The sequence below is a fragment of the Sardina pilchardus genome, chromosome 3 (assembly GCF_963854185.1).
Source record: "Sardina pilchardus chromosome 3, fSarPil1.1, whole genome shotgun sequence".
Lineage (NCBI taxonomy): Eukaryota > Metazoa > Chordata > Actinopteri > Clupeiformes > Clupeidae > Sardina > Sardina pilchardus.
Window position 1 is genome coordinate 12,571,815 of NC_084996.1, and position 15,562 is coordinate 12,587,376.

Here is a 15,562-nt window from a genome sequence, read left to right on the forward strand (position 1 = left end):
ATGCATGTAATAAAGCAGCTCTAACATAATCACGTCTGTTTACTCTACGTGTCTGGGCTTACTTGTAAATATTTCATTATGTTACATAAGAGCGAAAAAAACGTGTTGGAATGAAGAGGTTATAGCTCTCCCCAAATATAGAATCCCACACTCGGAGTTTATACTGCCTGCATAGTTGTCACGATACTTCCCCTTACTATCTATAGCCTAACAGGTGCTCTTGTCCCATTCACTCTTGTGTGGTTGCTGAAGCCCTACGGCAAGTGGGAAGAACAACAAATACACAGGTTTAAAATGAAATGCCGTTATTAGCAAAATGGACTAAACTGGTACAGGTGTATTATAATATCAAAGAAAACGGACACATAAACAAACATTTTCATTTTTATTTAAAGCAGATTATTTGCAATGACATTTATTTCTAGATTTCACTGAAATTAAATGTAAACCCTTCACTACTGCATCAATAAATTGTCATATTTTAATTTGTTGGAGAATTCTACCCTCAAAAAGAAAACACAATGGAATTTGTAAAAATGATTTTGGAATTCAACAAAGGAAAAGAAACACACTATCACAATAAAAATATATAGGCTGTTTAGGATTTCTATTAAAATGTGTTTCTTTGCTCCCAAATATTCCACAATGCCACTTTTTTTTTTCTTTATTTAGAAATCATTAGACCCACATGAACAGAAAAAAAGCACAACTGCCAAAATAACTCCGAAAACATTTGGTTAAATATAGCTGCAACTTCTGTCCTCATAACATAATGGTTTGCTTCTTGATATCTGAACAACACTGCACATTGTAACAAATATATATTTCAATGAAAAAAATGCTGCCAACTCTTATTCCTGTGGCATATCAAGCCAGCTGTGGTCAGACACAAGTCCGGTAAGGTGCATGAACATCTGTACGTCTCCTCTCTGTCCCAAAGCTTGGCCCAAGTCTTCAAAAGGGCCAGGCTGCATGAATGCTAAACTTGTCGCGTGTAAATTAAGTTGATGCTCTTCTTATTATTGCACCATACAGCTAACAGATTAATACCAGTGCGCACTGCAAATGCCTGCTAATGGCTAAAATCAAAGCTAGTCATTTGGGGGAGTGGGGGTGTTTTTGAGGTCGCTGGAGATATCCCGAGTTCCAGGCTCAAACCCACATTTTGTTGCCTTAAGTTGGCTCCCATGGCTTTAATGAGAATGATGTCACACTCAACATCTCATCTAACACTGCCAAATGGCATACATGGAGACCACAAGAGGCAAGCAGCAACTCAAACAAGAGTTTAGGTCTCTTGATTTTTTGCATCAGTTGCAAGATTAGAGGCCAGATCGAATCCAGAAAAGTCCCACCCGCTAGTCCCAAATTACATGTTTATGTCTGATGCTGGTGTTTTAAAATGTATTTTTACAGCAAACCAGAGGGTTGCCGGGCTCCTCACTACCCCCAAAATTTCAGCATTGTAATTTGTCGGAGTTACCAAGTTGACGTTTTGGTGCCAAGACTCCACGAGATGGTCTTTAGGCGCTTGTCATAAGTCTCTCTAGACCAAGTGCACCATTGTTGGGATACAAAATGGATGGGGTTGAAGGTGAAGATATCTTTAGGCTTTGGAACTTTGCCTCAGACAAATCTCTAAAAAAGAGGAGAAGGTTCAGTCCCGTTGTCGAGTATGAGATACTCTTTCATCGTTGGCTGGCCCATGTCCTACCGCTCTTGAGGAAACACTAGAGGGCTACTGGTCAAAGAATGTTCTTACACTCCTTCACAGTCAACTGTTTCCCAACCAGAGGCTCATCATCTGCTTTTTTTTTTTTTTTAAAGGCTTGTCATTTCATCTGTCAAAACAATAAATAGCCTAGCATAAATAAGAGGCAAAAGAAGACTTCCTCGAAAATAAAAGGGAAGACGCCTCCTCATCCATCTTGGTTTCCCCTTGGCTGTCTCGGTCCATGTTTAAAGTCCCTCGTCTCCTTTGGAAGACAAGTCTCACACAGTCAGCCTGTGCATCTTTTCTCTTCCCCACACTGTCTGGATGAAAATACTCGTTGCCACTGAAGGGTTTAGCGCCTGCTCACATTCAGCATGAAAAGCGAACCCCAGTCTTTCACTCCACCAGTCCACTGGGGCCTTTATGCGGCCGCTGTTTTGCGAGTCCTCTGAGAATCTGGATTTTTCACCACGTCTTTTTGCTGCCAAATCATATCGTTTCCCCCGTCCCATGTCACTTCAGTCACAGAGCGCGTTGCCACTGCTTGTTTTGTTTTTTTTAGTAGGGAGATAAAAATGGCGGCTCGCAGAATCCACGGCTAGCTATATACACGCGGGGCTCTTGTGGCGATCCCTATCAAACCGTGTTGGACACGGGCGTCTAATCTAAGGCCAGCACTAATCCACTAGATCTGAGCAAAAGGGAGGATCGGACTTGAAACTCGGAAAAAAACGTAACTCTCCCTTTCCTCCTGTGGATCAGACACCCTTAGGAGTTGAGGCCATCTGAGCCTCGGGCTAGCATCTACTTGGGAAGTACACTTGGAACCGCTACTCTATCAGGGTGTGGGGAGGTTGGCTGGGTAAGGAAGGGGCGATAGAGAGAGACAGAGATAGAGGGAGGTTAAAATAAAAAGCGAAGGTGCAGAACTAGTCGATGAACTTGTGTGTGTCGCCGTAGAGCCAGCGCTGGGGCGGCAGGGCGGCCTCGTTGAGGTGGCTGCACTCGTCGCTGCACTTGCAGGACTGCACAAACATGACGGACCGCTCGAAGCGCTCGCCGTCCGTGCAGGAGAAGCGCACGGCGGCGGTGCGCGTGCGACGCGGCGAGCAGCAGCGTCCGTCCAGGCACACACCGCAGTAGTTGGGCCGGTAGAGGCGGACGCTCCGACAGCCGGCGTAGTGCAGACGCAGGGGCTCTGGGGCCTTCTGGGTACGCGAGCACTTCCGCCCCTTCTGTTGAGAGATGGATACGGATTGATTACATATCTTTCCACCTGCCTTTCACTAGCCATTTCAAGTGTAACCTTTTTCACAGTTATTACCATCTAAAGTGCAATCACCTTTAACTACTATTAATGAGGATGGAGACACTTGGTATTACATTTCTCTTATGTGTAGACCACAACACATTTAAGGAATAGCTGAAATGCAATGACATCCAGTGGTTAAAACCACTGTTTTTGGCTTTAATATGGCTCCCTACAAAAGCCGCATCCCAAAAATGGGAAGAAAATTCCTTTCAAATGCACAAGAGGCATGGCATCAGATGAAAGCCCCAAACCAAATACTCCGAAGCTTCTAATCCCCATGCTAATACCAGGCCAGCTCTGAAGGCATTGACACGTCCCGTGGAACAGGTGCATCAACACAGAGCTCAGAGTCGACTTGCGGCTGCAAAGCTGTTAAATAACTCAGAGAGACACAAAGATGGACAAGTGCAAACAGCATGGAAGTGACCACATGTCACCTATGAGCCCGACAGCCAGGGGCATACTGGGGAAGGCATTCAGTCCGACCTGCGAGCATCATCCAGAGGGCCAGTAGTGAAACAGACAGGGCAAGTAACGACTTAATATACTTTTTGTCTACTGGCCCATAAATGTGGCGAGCCACCAGGGTTCTGTCCCTGTAGGCCTGTACACCACTGCTGCTTCTGAGGAAACCCATGCAGAAATGAACGAGACTGTGCTGTTCCCCCAACATTCTCTAACATTCCCTAACATCCGGCTCTTGTGTTCTGAGGGTATCGCTTGTCGACGTTGAACTGCATGACCCGTCAGCTTCCACATTGACAGCTCCTAATAGAATGGGCTGTCGCCAGAAACCCAGAGGACTGGAGTGCTATGAATTCTGGGATATTAATAATACCCCAACTCCCAATGGGTCAACCTTAGGGGCTATCTGCACCAACCCTCATTAGGAGTGTCTGGTTTTCCCGGCCAAGCAGATTCCAAACGGGGCAGGCAAGGGTGTTGCTTTTTGGCCTCTCCAAAAGACATGCTAATTCCGTCCGCTCTTCCAGAGTATGTTGACACTAGCCCGAGATACGAGCGCAACAGTGCCAACTCTGTCCTCGGCAGAATTGACTATAAAGATTCTCTTTCTATCTATTGCCTCCCACCCACACTCCTCACACGCACACCTCATCTCTCTCTCTGGTTTCTGACAACACGGTCACAGATCAATGACAACAGGGATGGGAAGGCTCTACATGGGAAGAGTCTATCAACAGAAATAAACACACACACACATACACACATGCACACACACTCAAGCACATGTCGTTACCTTAATGGGGAGAGACATGGAGCTGCAGGGTCGGATGTTGCACAGGCGGGTCTCCTTGACCAGCTTGCACTGGGCATTGTTGTTGGTGACCCGCGAGGAGACGCCCATGCCACAGCTGCGCGAGCACTGGGACCAGTTGGTCGTCTGGACCACACACTGCTTCCCCTCCTGCCTCCATGCTAGAGTCGCCAAGGAGAAACAAACAAAGGAGTGAGACGTCGTGGGCGTCAGGATGTGGGCAAGGCATTAACAGACAGATTGTGTGAGAGGGAGAGAGAGAGAGAGAGAGGGGGAGAGAGAGAGAGAGCGATAGGGCAAGTAGGCATAAGATAGGGTAAGCGCAAGGCAAGGCCATTAGTAAGTAAGCAAGTAAGCACACAGGCACCATTCACAGAACTGGCAACACTGACGCATAGAGTGGGTGATTAGAGAGTGGAGAAAAAAGGTGGTCGACTGAAGTATGTGCTGTGTGAGAGAACCGACTGTATATGTGTGCGTGTGTGTGTGTGCGTATGTGTGTGTTTGTGTGTGTGTGTATGTTTGTGCGTGTGTGTGTGTGTGTGTGTGTGTGTGTGTTTGTGTGTGTGAGAGAGAGAGCGAGAGAGAGAAAGAGAGTGTGTGTGTGTGTGTGTGTGTGTGTGCGTGTGTGTGTGTGAGGGAGTGAGTGTTGCTAGTGCCTAAAGATTCAGTGGAAACGGCTGGGGCGCACACAGGCGGCTCCAACACGGACACACAGAGGAGGGAAGCGGCGCGCGGAGGGGAGAAACGACCCCGGCCCACAGTGGGGTCGATTGTGCCCTCCGTCCGCTCGCTCGTGCACAAACAGGCCACGCGCCAGAGAGGACAAGAAACAGGCGGCAGACGGCAGCAACGTTGGCGACAGCAGCCCTCCCACCCTCCCACCCCCATCCTAATCCACTCCACCCTCCTCTCCTCTCCTCCTGCTTCTGCTCACCGGCCAGGTGCTTGTGACTGTGCGGCTTGTCCCACCTCTTCCCCTCCTCCATCAGCTCGTTGCTCAGGGTGTCCTTGGCCTTGTGCGGGAAGCGCTTGAAGTACTGCTTGGGGTAAGAGGGCTCTGGGTACGGCTTGGGGTAAGAGGGCTCTGGGTACTGCTTGGGGTAGGGCAGGAGGCCCGGGAAGAAGAAAGGCGGAGGGTCGGGCTTCCTGACCACGGGGGGCAGCACCGACGAGCCCTTGTGGCAGTCCAGGCTCGGGCAGCACTGGCCGGGCACCCTGACGAGGCGCGGGGCCGGGCACGAGGGCGAGGCCAGGGGCAGGTGAGTGGGGCAGAGGGGCACGCAGCCCACCGCCCCGTCCACGCACGTGCACTGGTGCTTGCAGCCGGCGCGGAAGTTCTCCCCGTTCTGGTACATCCGGCCGCTGTACTCGCACGAGCGGCCCTCCAGCTTAGCTGAAAGTCAAACACGGAACGGAATATTAGACGGGTTTGTCCTGCTGACGTCTTAAGATAATAACATCTCTCACGGACAAAGACATTCATTTCGACGGTTTAAATGTACATCCTCAAAAACACAATCTGGATCCGGGCTTTGATCCGCAGTATTAAAAACAGGCAATAAAATAAGAGATTAATTTCGACTCTAAGGTTTAAATGTACATCCTCAATAACACAATCTGGATCGGGGCTTTAATGCGCAGTATTAAAAAGTCATAAGAAAGACATGATGACTGAAACAAACATTCAAAATACTAGAAAAAGTAGAACTGACGATTGGAAAAAGGGGGAAGAAAAGGGCCTGCAAAGGGTGAAAGCAGATGAAAGAGAGAAACACCTTATCCCTGGCTTCATGAAGGAGCCTCTCTTCTTGACACGGAGAGGAATTTTGTCTTGTTTACAAGGTTGCTCTTGCTCTGCGAGTCTCTCTGTGGGACTCTCTCCCAAACCCCATACCTCCTCAAAAAAGCTCCACTACATCAATCCACATAGGCCTCTTTATATAGAATCAGCCTCACTTCCATAAATATAGCCCTGTGTGTTTGTGTGTGTGTGTGTGTGTGTGTATGTGTGCTTGTGTGTCCTCACGTTTGTGTGTGTGTGTGTGTGTGTGTGCGGTTGTGTATACGTGCGTGTGCATGTGTATGTGTGTGTGTGTGTGTGGGTGTATGTCTCTGTGTGTGTGTGTGTGTGTGTGTGTGTGTGTGCGCGCAACTGTGTGCATGTGTGTGCGTTTGTGTGTGTGTGTGTGTGTGTGTGGGTGTGTGTGTGTGTGTGTGTGTGTGTGTGTGTGTGTGTGTGTGTGTGTGTATGTGCGCCTGTGTGTGTGTGTGCGCGTCTGTGTCTCTGTGTGTATGAGACGTCACACTGAGCCAGTTATATTAAGACTGAACCTGGCACTAACCAAAGGCCCATGAGGGCACTTGCAAGGCTTCGGTCCATTGGCATTCTGAAAGCTCCCCCAGCAAAATAAACCCTCTCCCCTCTCTCTCGTCTCGTCTCGTCTCGCGCTCACACTCGCGCCACACTCACCCCTGCAGATGCCGTGGGTGCTGCCCACGTCGTTGCCATAGTTGCACTCCAGGCCCTTGTGGTGGTCGCAGGGCTGCATGGCGTGGCAGTCCTGGTTGAGCTGGGCGGCGCATACCTTGCAGCAGCCACAGGCGTCGCGCACCATGCTCACGCCAGGCGGGCATGAGGGGCGAGCTGCCGGGCACTCACACACAGCGGGGCATCCAGCACGAACCTGGAAGGACACGGAGCGAGGAGAAAAGAGGGTTATACTTGAGCTCTGAAACATGTTCAAAAACAGAAGTAGGACACACAGTAAATCTTCTGTATAGTCGGAGTCTAAGGCTGTTATTGAGATAATTTTCGGGTGAGACCGTCTTCGGTGTCCCACTTCACAATGGAAGGTTTTGCGAATCCCGTCTGTCATAAATAGTATTATTTCTTCCCCACATAGTAATCTGTTTTTTAAGTTTAAAGTATAAAGGAGGGAGTTGAGGAGCCAAGCTTGAGTTGCCCTGCCAACTCTAGGAGTGATCCATATTCTCCAGAAATGTGAGCTGAAACACCATCCTTATTAACACAGAGACTAAAAGTCTGATTCATTCAACAGATATCCATTCAAACAAATGGGAGGGGGTCAGGATGACATATTTCACAAAGTCTAGAGAGAGCAGCTGCTGGCGATTCCTTTAAAACCACCTTTGTGAAGTACTGTGAGTGCCGCCTCATAGCCTGCGAGTTATTTCAAAACCTCTCCGGGTGAGCTTTTTGGCATCTGAGACACGAGAGAGGATGAAAGACAAAAATCAATGGAACCCCAAGGCTCCTCCCAGGCCGTTTCAGATGGCGCTAAGATCACAGGATTTCGGCGAGCCTCCACAGTTGGACCATCCCGCTCCTGCAAAGCCATTGTATAAGCATGGAGGAGGGGACGTTGCGGTGGGAGATTTGAGGGGTCTAAATTGTTTCCGCGCAGCGCGCTCTGTCTATTTTGAGGGCTGAATGTATGTCAGTTTCAACTGTTTGTAATCATTATCTCGTTAAAAAAAAAAAAGCATGGGTCCGTGGCTGCTGAGACCATCACTAAAAAGTCCAAACAATTTGCGCATCTTCATATCAATATATAATATCTGTCTTTTTGTCCCACAGACTAAATTAATGTGAATGAAAACATCTACAATTTGGTTCAATTGACATTTCAAAATCTCTGGTGTAAATGTAAGCATAATTTGAAGGATACAAACTCAGTGCGTCACCATTTGTTATCGCAGGTGCACATGAAAGAAGACGCGAAAGAAAACGATAACAACTGAATTGCCACAAAAGTGAACTTGTCAGAAACGTGTTACTTAAGGGCTAGTGTCAACAAATAGCCGCTGCATATACACACGTGTCTATTTTACAGTCGGTACATCGGAAAAAAATAACAAAACATTTGTAAATAGAAGTTACACACCGTGGCAAAGATCGCCAAAATGAACGCAAGAAGTGCCATAGACGTCCTCATTCTGCCAGTGAATCAATAGCCAAAATGTCACAAGTCGTTTCTTCATAGATGGCAAAAAGGATGAAAGAAGTAAAATAAATAGTTGTATTCCTCGGAGGTACAGTAATCCACAAATCCAGTATGGCTACAGTAGGACTAGAAATGGGAAAAAATGTTGCTCAGTAGCTGGATGCTTCAGGTGTAACAGTTAGCTGAACTTCGTTGGACAACTCAATACTTGAAACTTCACAGATTAAATTCTGACCTCTGCTATATATTGTGATCATGTCTTTTTACTTCAGCTCCGCCTACCTTGAATCGTCTGGCCAATTAAGATGCGGGCGTGTGGCCAGGGCATTCCAAAGGGGGTGGGGAAGGGCGGGCGTTGGATGTCCAAAACGGCTAGCAAGGATTTGGGGCGTGGTCACACATGAATGCACTCATTCATAAAAATTCAGAATTACTACATTCCAAAGAGGACCTGGCGTTTGGTGTTTATTTATTTATGTTTGAATAAAAATATTATTGATGCTTTAAAGTCGTTTTTATACACATATGTCTGTCCGGCCACTGCTTTGTGAAGGGCAAGATAAATATACTCAGCTGGCCTGTGCGGGCTACATTAATACGGGAACCGCCATAGAAAACAACCAGGAATTTCCTCCCCCCACTCTGTATAAAAATACTTGAGAAGAAAGACGATGATAAAGTAGCCCACTCCTCCTGGCCCTGTCTGCCAGTCCGCTGAATCTGAACGCACTCCCGTGCGATATAACGTAGTCATAACTCAGGATGATGACTGCAATTACAGATCTGTCTCTTGCCATCCTTGGCCTCTTTTTTAACCACGTCGTTTTCCACAGGCGCATGCCCAAGTCGGACGGCTCAATCTGACTGGGCAGGTCTGTCCGCCACCTGTCTAATCCAGCTCCAGCTGTCTCGCTTTCGTCCGGAGGTGAGTGGCAGTGGTTTACTCTTCCGAGCATGTGTGAGCAAGGGCGGCGAGTGAAAGGTCAAACACACTGCCACGCACCTGAGACACACTCAAGATGACACACCTGCGTCGGCCAAAGACTGCACCTGACATGCATCACTTCCCCTTGACGATTCAAAATCCAAACACCCACACGTTTAGTCAGTCTGTCAGTCATCTAGGCAAGAGCTTAGGGCTTCACATCTGTCTCCTATGTCCACACATCACCGTCTTGTCAGTTTGTCGTGTTCTTTCAGTGAAATATGTGACGCATTGGGTTCATGGAAAGGATGCTCTGCTCTCTTGTAGGAGCAAAAAAGGGAAAATTCTCCCAAGCCAAACACAAGATCTCATGCTCTCCCTCTCAAGCACACACACACATTTACACACACACACACACAGACAGACACTACTCTGCCTATTCCCAGACTTGTTTTTCCAAAAACTAGGAGCATGAGTGACTCATCAATAGACATGTCCCTTCCAGTTTAGTCACACCCACGCATGCTCACCATACACACATACACACACATACAGGTACACGCACTCTAACCATCAATAAATACTTTCACCCTGCTTCAACTTCCCGGTTTCAGCATAGGCACACCTGCCCATACTGCCAAGCAGGGGTTTGGCATCGGCCCTCTCCCCGTTTTGACTGACGTCTGACCTCTTCACCTCCGGCCACCTGAACGTGACAGTACACCTTCACCCACCCCCCTCCTCCCCCATGACTGCAGCAGCCGACGGGCCTGTTTTGACGAGCTCTTGCACCATTCTCAAGTGGAAATACAGTGGAAATCCACTGCAATCTCCAGGAGCCCTACTGTGGAAATGGGAAAGGGCGTGCACGCGCGGAGTGGTGGGGGGAAAGGTGTGGGCGGACGAATCTGACCAACACATCAAATGCCGCACTCTCTCCAAAACAAGGCTGTGGAAAGAGCAGCGCAGGCCCTTGGATGAGAGAGAGGGGGGCCTTAACTCTCTGAGCCAGGGGAAAGACTGACCGAGGAGTGGCACGACACCAAACAGCCTTGCAGATGGGAGAGAAAGGGAGAGCGTGAGCGAGCGAAAGAGAGACCGAAAAAGGGTGGGAGAGAGAGTCACTGGCTTTGTCATGTCACTTTGTGGAAAGTTGACAAGCTGTTCCACTTTTCACATTGGGCCATAATGGTAGCCTTTCTTAAAGCAACAAGGGGAACATCCATATTTCTCTGTGGCATGAGAGGGTAATGGGAAAAAAAGGGTGATATGATGAAATGAGGAAGGAGAAGAGAGAAAACAAGACACAAAGCAAGGGTTGCTGGGGAGGTGGGAGAATAGCAGCAGAAAAGGAGGTGTTGGGGAGAAGGAGTCAGAGAGGAAAAACAGAGAGGAGGATCGGTGTGGACTGTTTGCTCAAAGCAAAAGCAGCCCTTGACACACCTGTCGTGACACACCTTTGGAGGCAAAAGCACATTCCATTACATAAGGTCAGCGCCACCGATGAAAGCACCAATCAAGCACTACCAGTTCCAGATTTTATCAGTCAACACAACACTGGCCGGAGGTTTTAGGTCCCAGGACAATCACGCAAACAAAAGAGGGAGAGACGGAGACAGAGAGAGGGAAGGAGAGGAAGGAGAAGGAGAGAAAGAAAGCAAGAAAGGAAAAGGAAACAGAAAAAGAACATTATGAGAAAGAGAGAGAGAGAGGGAGAGAGAAGAGGAAAGAGAGAGGAATGTCAGTCCCACAGTTATTTTTAACCTAGAACAGGAACTTCTCTGTTGACTCCCCAAACACACAGTCACCCAGACTGGGGCAGGATAAGAGCAGGGAGTAAGGCACGGAGGAGATGGAGAGGGCAGGCACATACCTGAAACACACACACACACCTCATACAAACTCTCGACATATCTTGAGGCATTACTTCTTCAATCCGACGTTACTCACAGTAATTAAGACACTGAGAATGGCGGCTTCGGCGTGGAGGTTTGATAACATCATGCGGTATAAATGGAATAATAAATGGATGTGGAATGCACAAAGGCACACAAAGCCCTCTGGCCAGTCTCTTCATCCCCCCTTGCCCCCTCCACACACCCAGAGAACACCTGTCTTCTAGCACAAACAATCAGCACACGCCCCGGCAGTGACAAATTACCTTTGTGCCACTCTGATATAAAATCTGTCTGTGGCTGTTACCTTATCCGCCATGTGCTGTTTGGAATGAATAGGGAGGAAGTGAGATAGCGGAGTAAAAAGGGGAAAGAGAGAAAGAGGCCAAGCTGCAAGGCCACAAATCACTCTGCGGATACAAACAACTGGGCTTTTTTAACCATCCACTGGCAGATTGAAAAATGTGGGAGGAGGAGGAAGAGGAGGAAGATGAGGAGGAGGAGGAGGAGCAGGAGGGTCACCCTAGTTATGGCTGCCGTACAGCGACTGACTCCCAGGCCCAGGGGATGTGCGGGAGGCTGAATGGCGGGCCGTCGAGGGGCCTGTGATGGCAGCCGTGGTGCAGGTCAAGGCTGAGCTCCCCGGGGCCGACTCAATGGCCTACTTCAGTCCAGGCCCCAGAGTCCAAGGTTCCCACCCTCCAGTCCAGCCTATCGGCCCAGAGCGCCTACATCTAACCCCCCCCCTGCCCAACACACACACACACACACACACATAGACACACACACAAACACACACACACACACGCACACACGCACACCTCCTCCCCACTCCGCCCCTCAAGGCCCAGGTGTGACAGAAAAGCGCCTCTTGTTCCCTCCTGAGCCCCCCTCTGTCCACCGGGACCCCACAGATATCCCAGAAATCCCTGCAATTTCCGGTGCAATGTTTGTTTGGTAGAGGGGGTAGGCAGGGGCAGTAGGAGGGAGAGGGGGTCAGGCTGAAAAAAAGAGGCTCTCTCACAAACATGGGGAGGTCGGTGGTGGTGGTGGTGGTGGTGGTGGGGGGGGGGTGGCGGCTGGCAAGTGTAAACACATAAACGAGCGGCAAGAGGGAGGACTGAGAGGCGTGTGTTCTGCTAGTTGACACACATCGCTCTCTCTCTCGCTCTCTCTAACTTTCCCTCACTCTCTCTACCTCACAAACACATACAACGTTGCAAGCGTAGGCCAAGAACATATACAGTTGGCACGCATGCAGACACACACTCACACACGCACAACTTTAGACCTATAGAACTATTAACCTAGATACACACATCCATACACGAACATGTATATGTAACCTGAACATGACATATAGAAACAAGCATACCTATAAAATGCATACATTTTATGTGCAAAACAGCACAGCACAACACACACACACACACACACACACACATCCTCACATACACATACATCCTCATACACACACACCTTTTACCTAATTTCACAAGCAAAGACAAACATACACCCACAGTCTCTCATGCACTCACTCTCTCTCACACATTCACACACACATATCCTCTCATTCCCGCTCACTCCCACACCCCCACCTTCTGTCACACGCGCACACACACACACACACACACACACACACACACACACACACACGCTCACACGCACACACGCACACACGTACACACGCACACACACACACACACACACACATGCACACACACACACACACACACACACACAGGACACAGAGCACACCTCTGTTTGAGCAGTGGAGCTCCTGGATGCACTCACCACAGTTCCCCCCCTGCTGGTGAGTTCTGAGCAAAGCAGTTCTTCCTCAGAAGCCTCTCTCTTGGTCTGACTGTCCCGCTTCATTTCCCACGGGACACCGATTTAGAGTGTGTTACAAACGTGCGCATGGTACAAATACGGCAGACTACAATGGCACAAAGGTCAACATACTCTGTATAAATGACACTAAATAAGAATGAAGGAGAGTCCAATGGCGTGAATTCGGAGGCGATCAGAAGAGCGTTTTGAAGTCTCTCCTCCTGCGTGGGGGGAGGGGGATGTGGGCGAGCAGGGGCACCGGCAGGGGCGAGCAGGGGCACTCGGGCGAGACGCTGCGGGAGGGCGGGGGCGAGTTCTCGGGCAGGAGCAGGGGCACGTTCAGGAGCGACGAGGAGCAGGAGGAGGAGGCGCTCTGCGGGATGGGGGGCAGGAAGTGAGGGCGCCGGTCCCGCCTCTGGTGCGTCTGCCGCGTGTCCGTCTCGGTCGTCACGCCTCTGTGCCCCCCCGCCAGTCGCTCCTCGACGTGCGACCTCCGCAGTTCGCCACCGAGCGCGCTCCGCCTCCTATTGGTCGACGGAGGGGCCCTTTCGTCCTCGCCAAAGCCCAGGCTTTGGAGCCACTGGCACAGTCCTGCCTCCTGGTGTCCCTCCGGCGCCACTGAGGCGGCCGCACTCCTGCGCGTGTCCCACGGCCTTCCTCTGCTCCTCCTCTTCCTCTCGGCCTGCGGCCTCTCTCTCCTCCAGCCGCTGTGCTCGGTCCAGCTCTCGGGGAGCACGCTGCTGCTCCGCCGGCCGCCCCCTCTGACCGGGGCGCGCACTGGAGGACAATGCGGAGGACAAACCTCCGATTTGATACCGGTCAGCGAGAGCGACCGTGTTTCTCTTTCCTTTCCTTCGTCACTTCTTAGCACCTCGGGGTGGCTACAAGTCCTCAGCAGCACTCTTTTCTGGGCCGCCCTGCCGCAGGCGACGGTGGAGGATTCCGGGGGGCCTGGCTTCACGTGCGCGTCCCCAAAGGTGAAGAGCTCTCCGCTCGAGTCCTTCCACGAGCCGCCGACGCCGTGATGGCTGCTGTCAGGCAGCACGGCCCGCGGCCGGTGGAACATGGAGCGCAGGCGCCTGTGAGGGGGCAGGCTGGCCGACGACGCGCCCCGCAGGCCCAGAGCACGGAACAGGGGCGGTGGCCGGAGGCCAGGCGTGGTGGTGGGGTCCCCTCCGCTCCACTGCCCAGACAGGCCATGGCCGCCGCCGCCGCCGCCGCCGTCGTCCCGGCCCATCGCCTTATCACTGCTGCCGCAGCAGACCGCGCTGCCCCGTGACTCAGACGGCCAGTCTGGCAAAGGCTGGCCCATCCTGCTGGTGCCGTCCAACATCAAAGGGGACAGAGCAAGGGCATCTCGCTCTTAAGGGGATCTCCTCCGGTGCCTGGATGGTGGAGTGCCTTTATCTGTGGAGCATATCAAACCACAACACACACACACACAGAGACACACACACACACACACACACACACACACACACACACACACACAGAGAGACACACACAGACACACACACACACACACGCACACACACACTAATTACAATCAGGACATTTGAGTGGAGGCAATACAACCCAATTGGACATGACTTCAGTGTAATCAGTGGACCTTCCCCCAGCATTTGAGACCAGAATGACGCATTGTTCATGTTTTTTTTCCCTGTGGTGTGACAAACTCTAAACACATTTATTTTTTATTCATACATAGGACATCCAATGTCATTTGATGAGACAATAAAAAATCTTTGAATAACATATTAAAACCCATGGTCTTTCATACAGTTCAATGCATTAGAACATTAGGCATAGCCTATAAGTTTCAAAAGATGTCCTCACATTGCTCAGGCAATGGCCTTCTCAGAAATATTAAAACCTCACTAGAGATGAAGGAATGTTTCACAAGTAGCTTGGTATACATAATCTACAGGAAGGATCAATACAATCTGACAAAGATTGATGAAATGGTCCCTTTGAACTTTTGCATTGATTTCAGACTACACAGTCGTTTTGCAGAAATTCAGTTGGAATGAGTTTTTGTGAATCAATCACACATGTGTTTGATTCTCTGACCAATTCTGACGTATAATAAGCAGAGGTTATGGGGATGGGGAAAGCACAAAAGAAAACCAACATGGCAATGAAGGCAAACCATATGACCATATGATAACAAGAACTATAGCATACTGAACGACAATGAAATGCATGCAGCGCTATAGCCACTTTACTTACAAATCTGCTTTGCCCTTGCGATTTTTTTGGCGGACAGGGACAGCGTTCGTCTCTGCTTGGTAACCTCCCAGACAGTGTCTCTCTATCCCTTCACACGTTCCAACCTTTCATCCTCTGGTTATCCTTACATGAAAGGTGGTGAATCGGTATTTTTGGTCTTTCATTTCTGCTCCCACATAAATAATGAAAGAGTTTCTTCCCTTCTGAAGCCACAGAACACAGCTTGTTTATATTCAGTTATGTGAGGTGGCAATAACAACCACAGATTGTAGGCTAAGCTAATCATTTTCTTTTTATCAGATTTGTATTATCTGTCTTGAAGAGACGTCTGTGTCGCTGTAGTGCTACTGCACTAGAACCGATACGATTTTTTGACGGATTGCAGTTTACCAGCGATTCCAACACATCCA

The 15,562-nt window shown here is 49.7% G+C and overlaps 1 protein-coding gene across 2 annotated transcripts; it reads right to left on the reverse strand.

The window, feature by feature from the left end:
- Window positions 1-387: 387 nt before the first annotated feature.
- Window positions 388-13,000, reverse strand: si:ch211-106h11.3 (CCN family member 1). Of its 2 annotated transcripts, none has more exons than XM_062531907.1 (5): window positions 12,885-13,000; window positions 6,776-6,989; window positions 5,240-5,698; window positions 4,285-4,463; window positions 388-2,949 (listed from the first exon to the last, which is right to left on the reverse strand). In XM_062531907.1, exons 1-5 carry the CDS (start codon window positions 12,966-12,968, stop codon window positions 2,644-2,646), a joined length of 1,242 nt encoding a protein of 413 aa, XP_062387891.1. In that variant the 5' UTR covers window positions 12,969-13,000; the 3' UTR covers window positions 388-2,643. The 2 variants fall into 2 exon arrangements, with proteins under 2 accessions (XP_062387891.1, XP_062387892.1); XM_062531908.1 differs by lacking the exon at window positions 12,885-13,000 and adding an exon at window positions 8,211-8,468.
- Window positions 13,001-15,562: the final 2,562 nt, after the last annotated feature.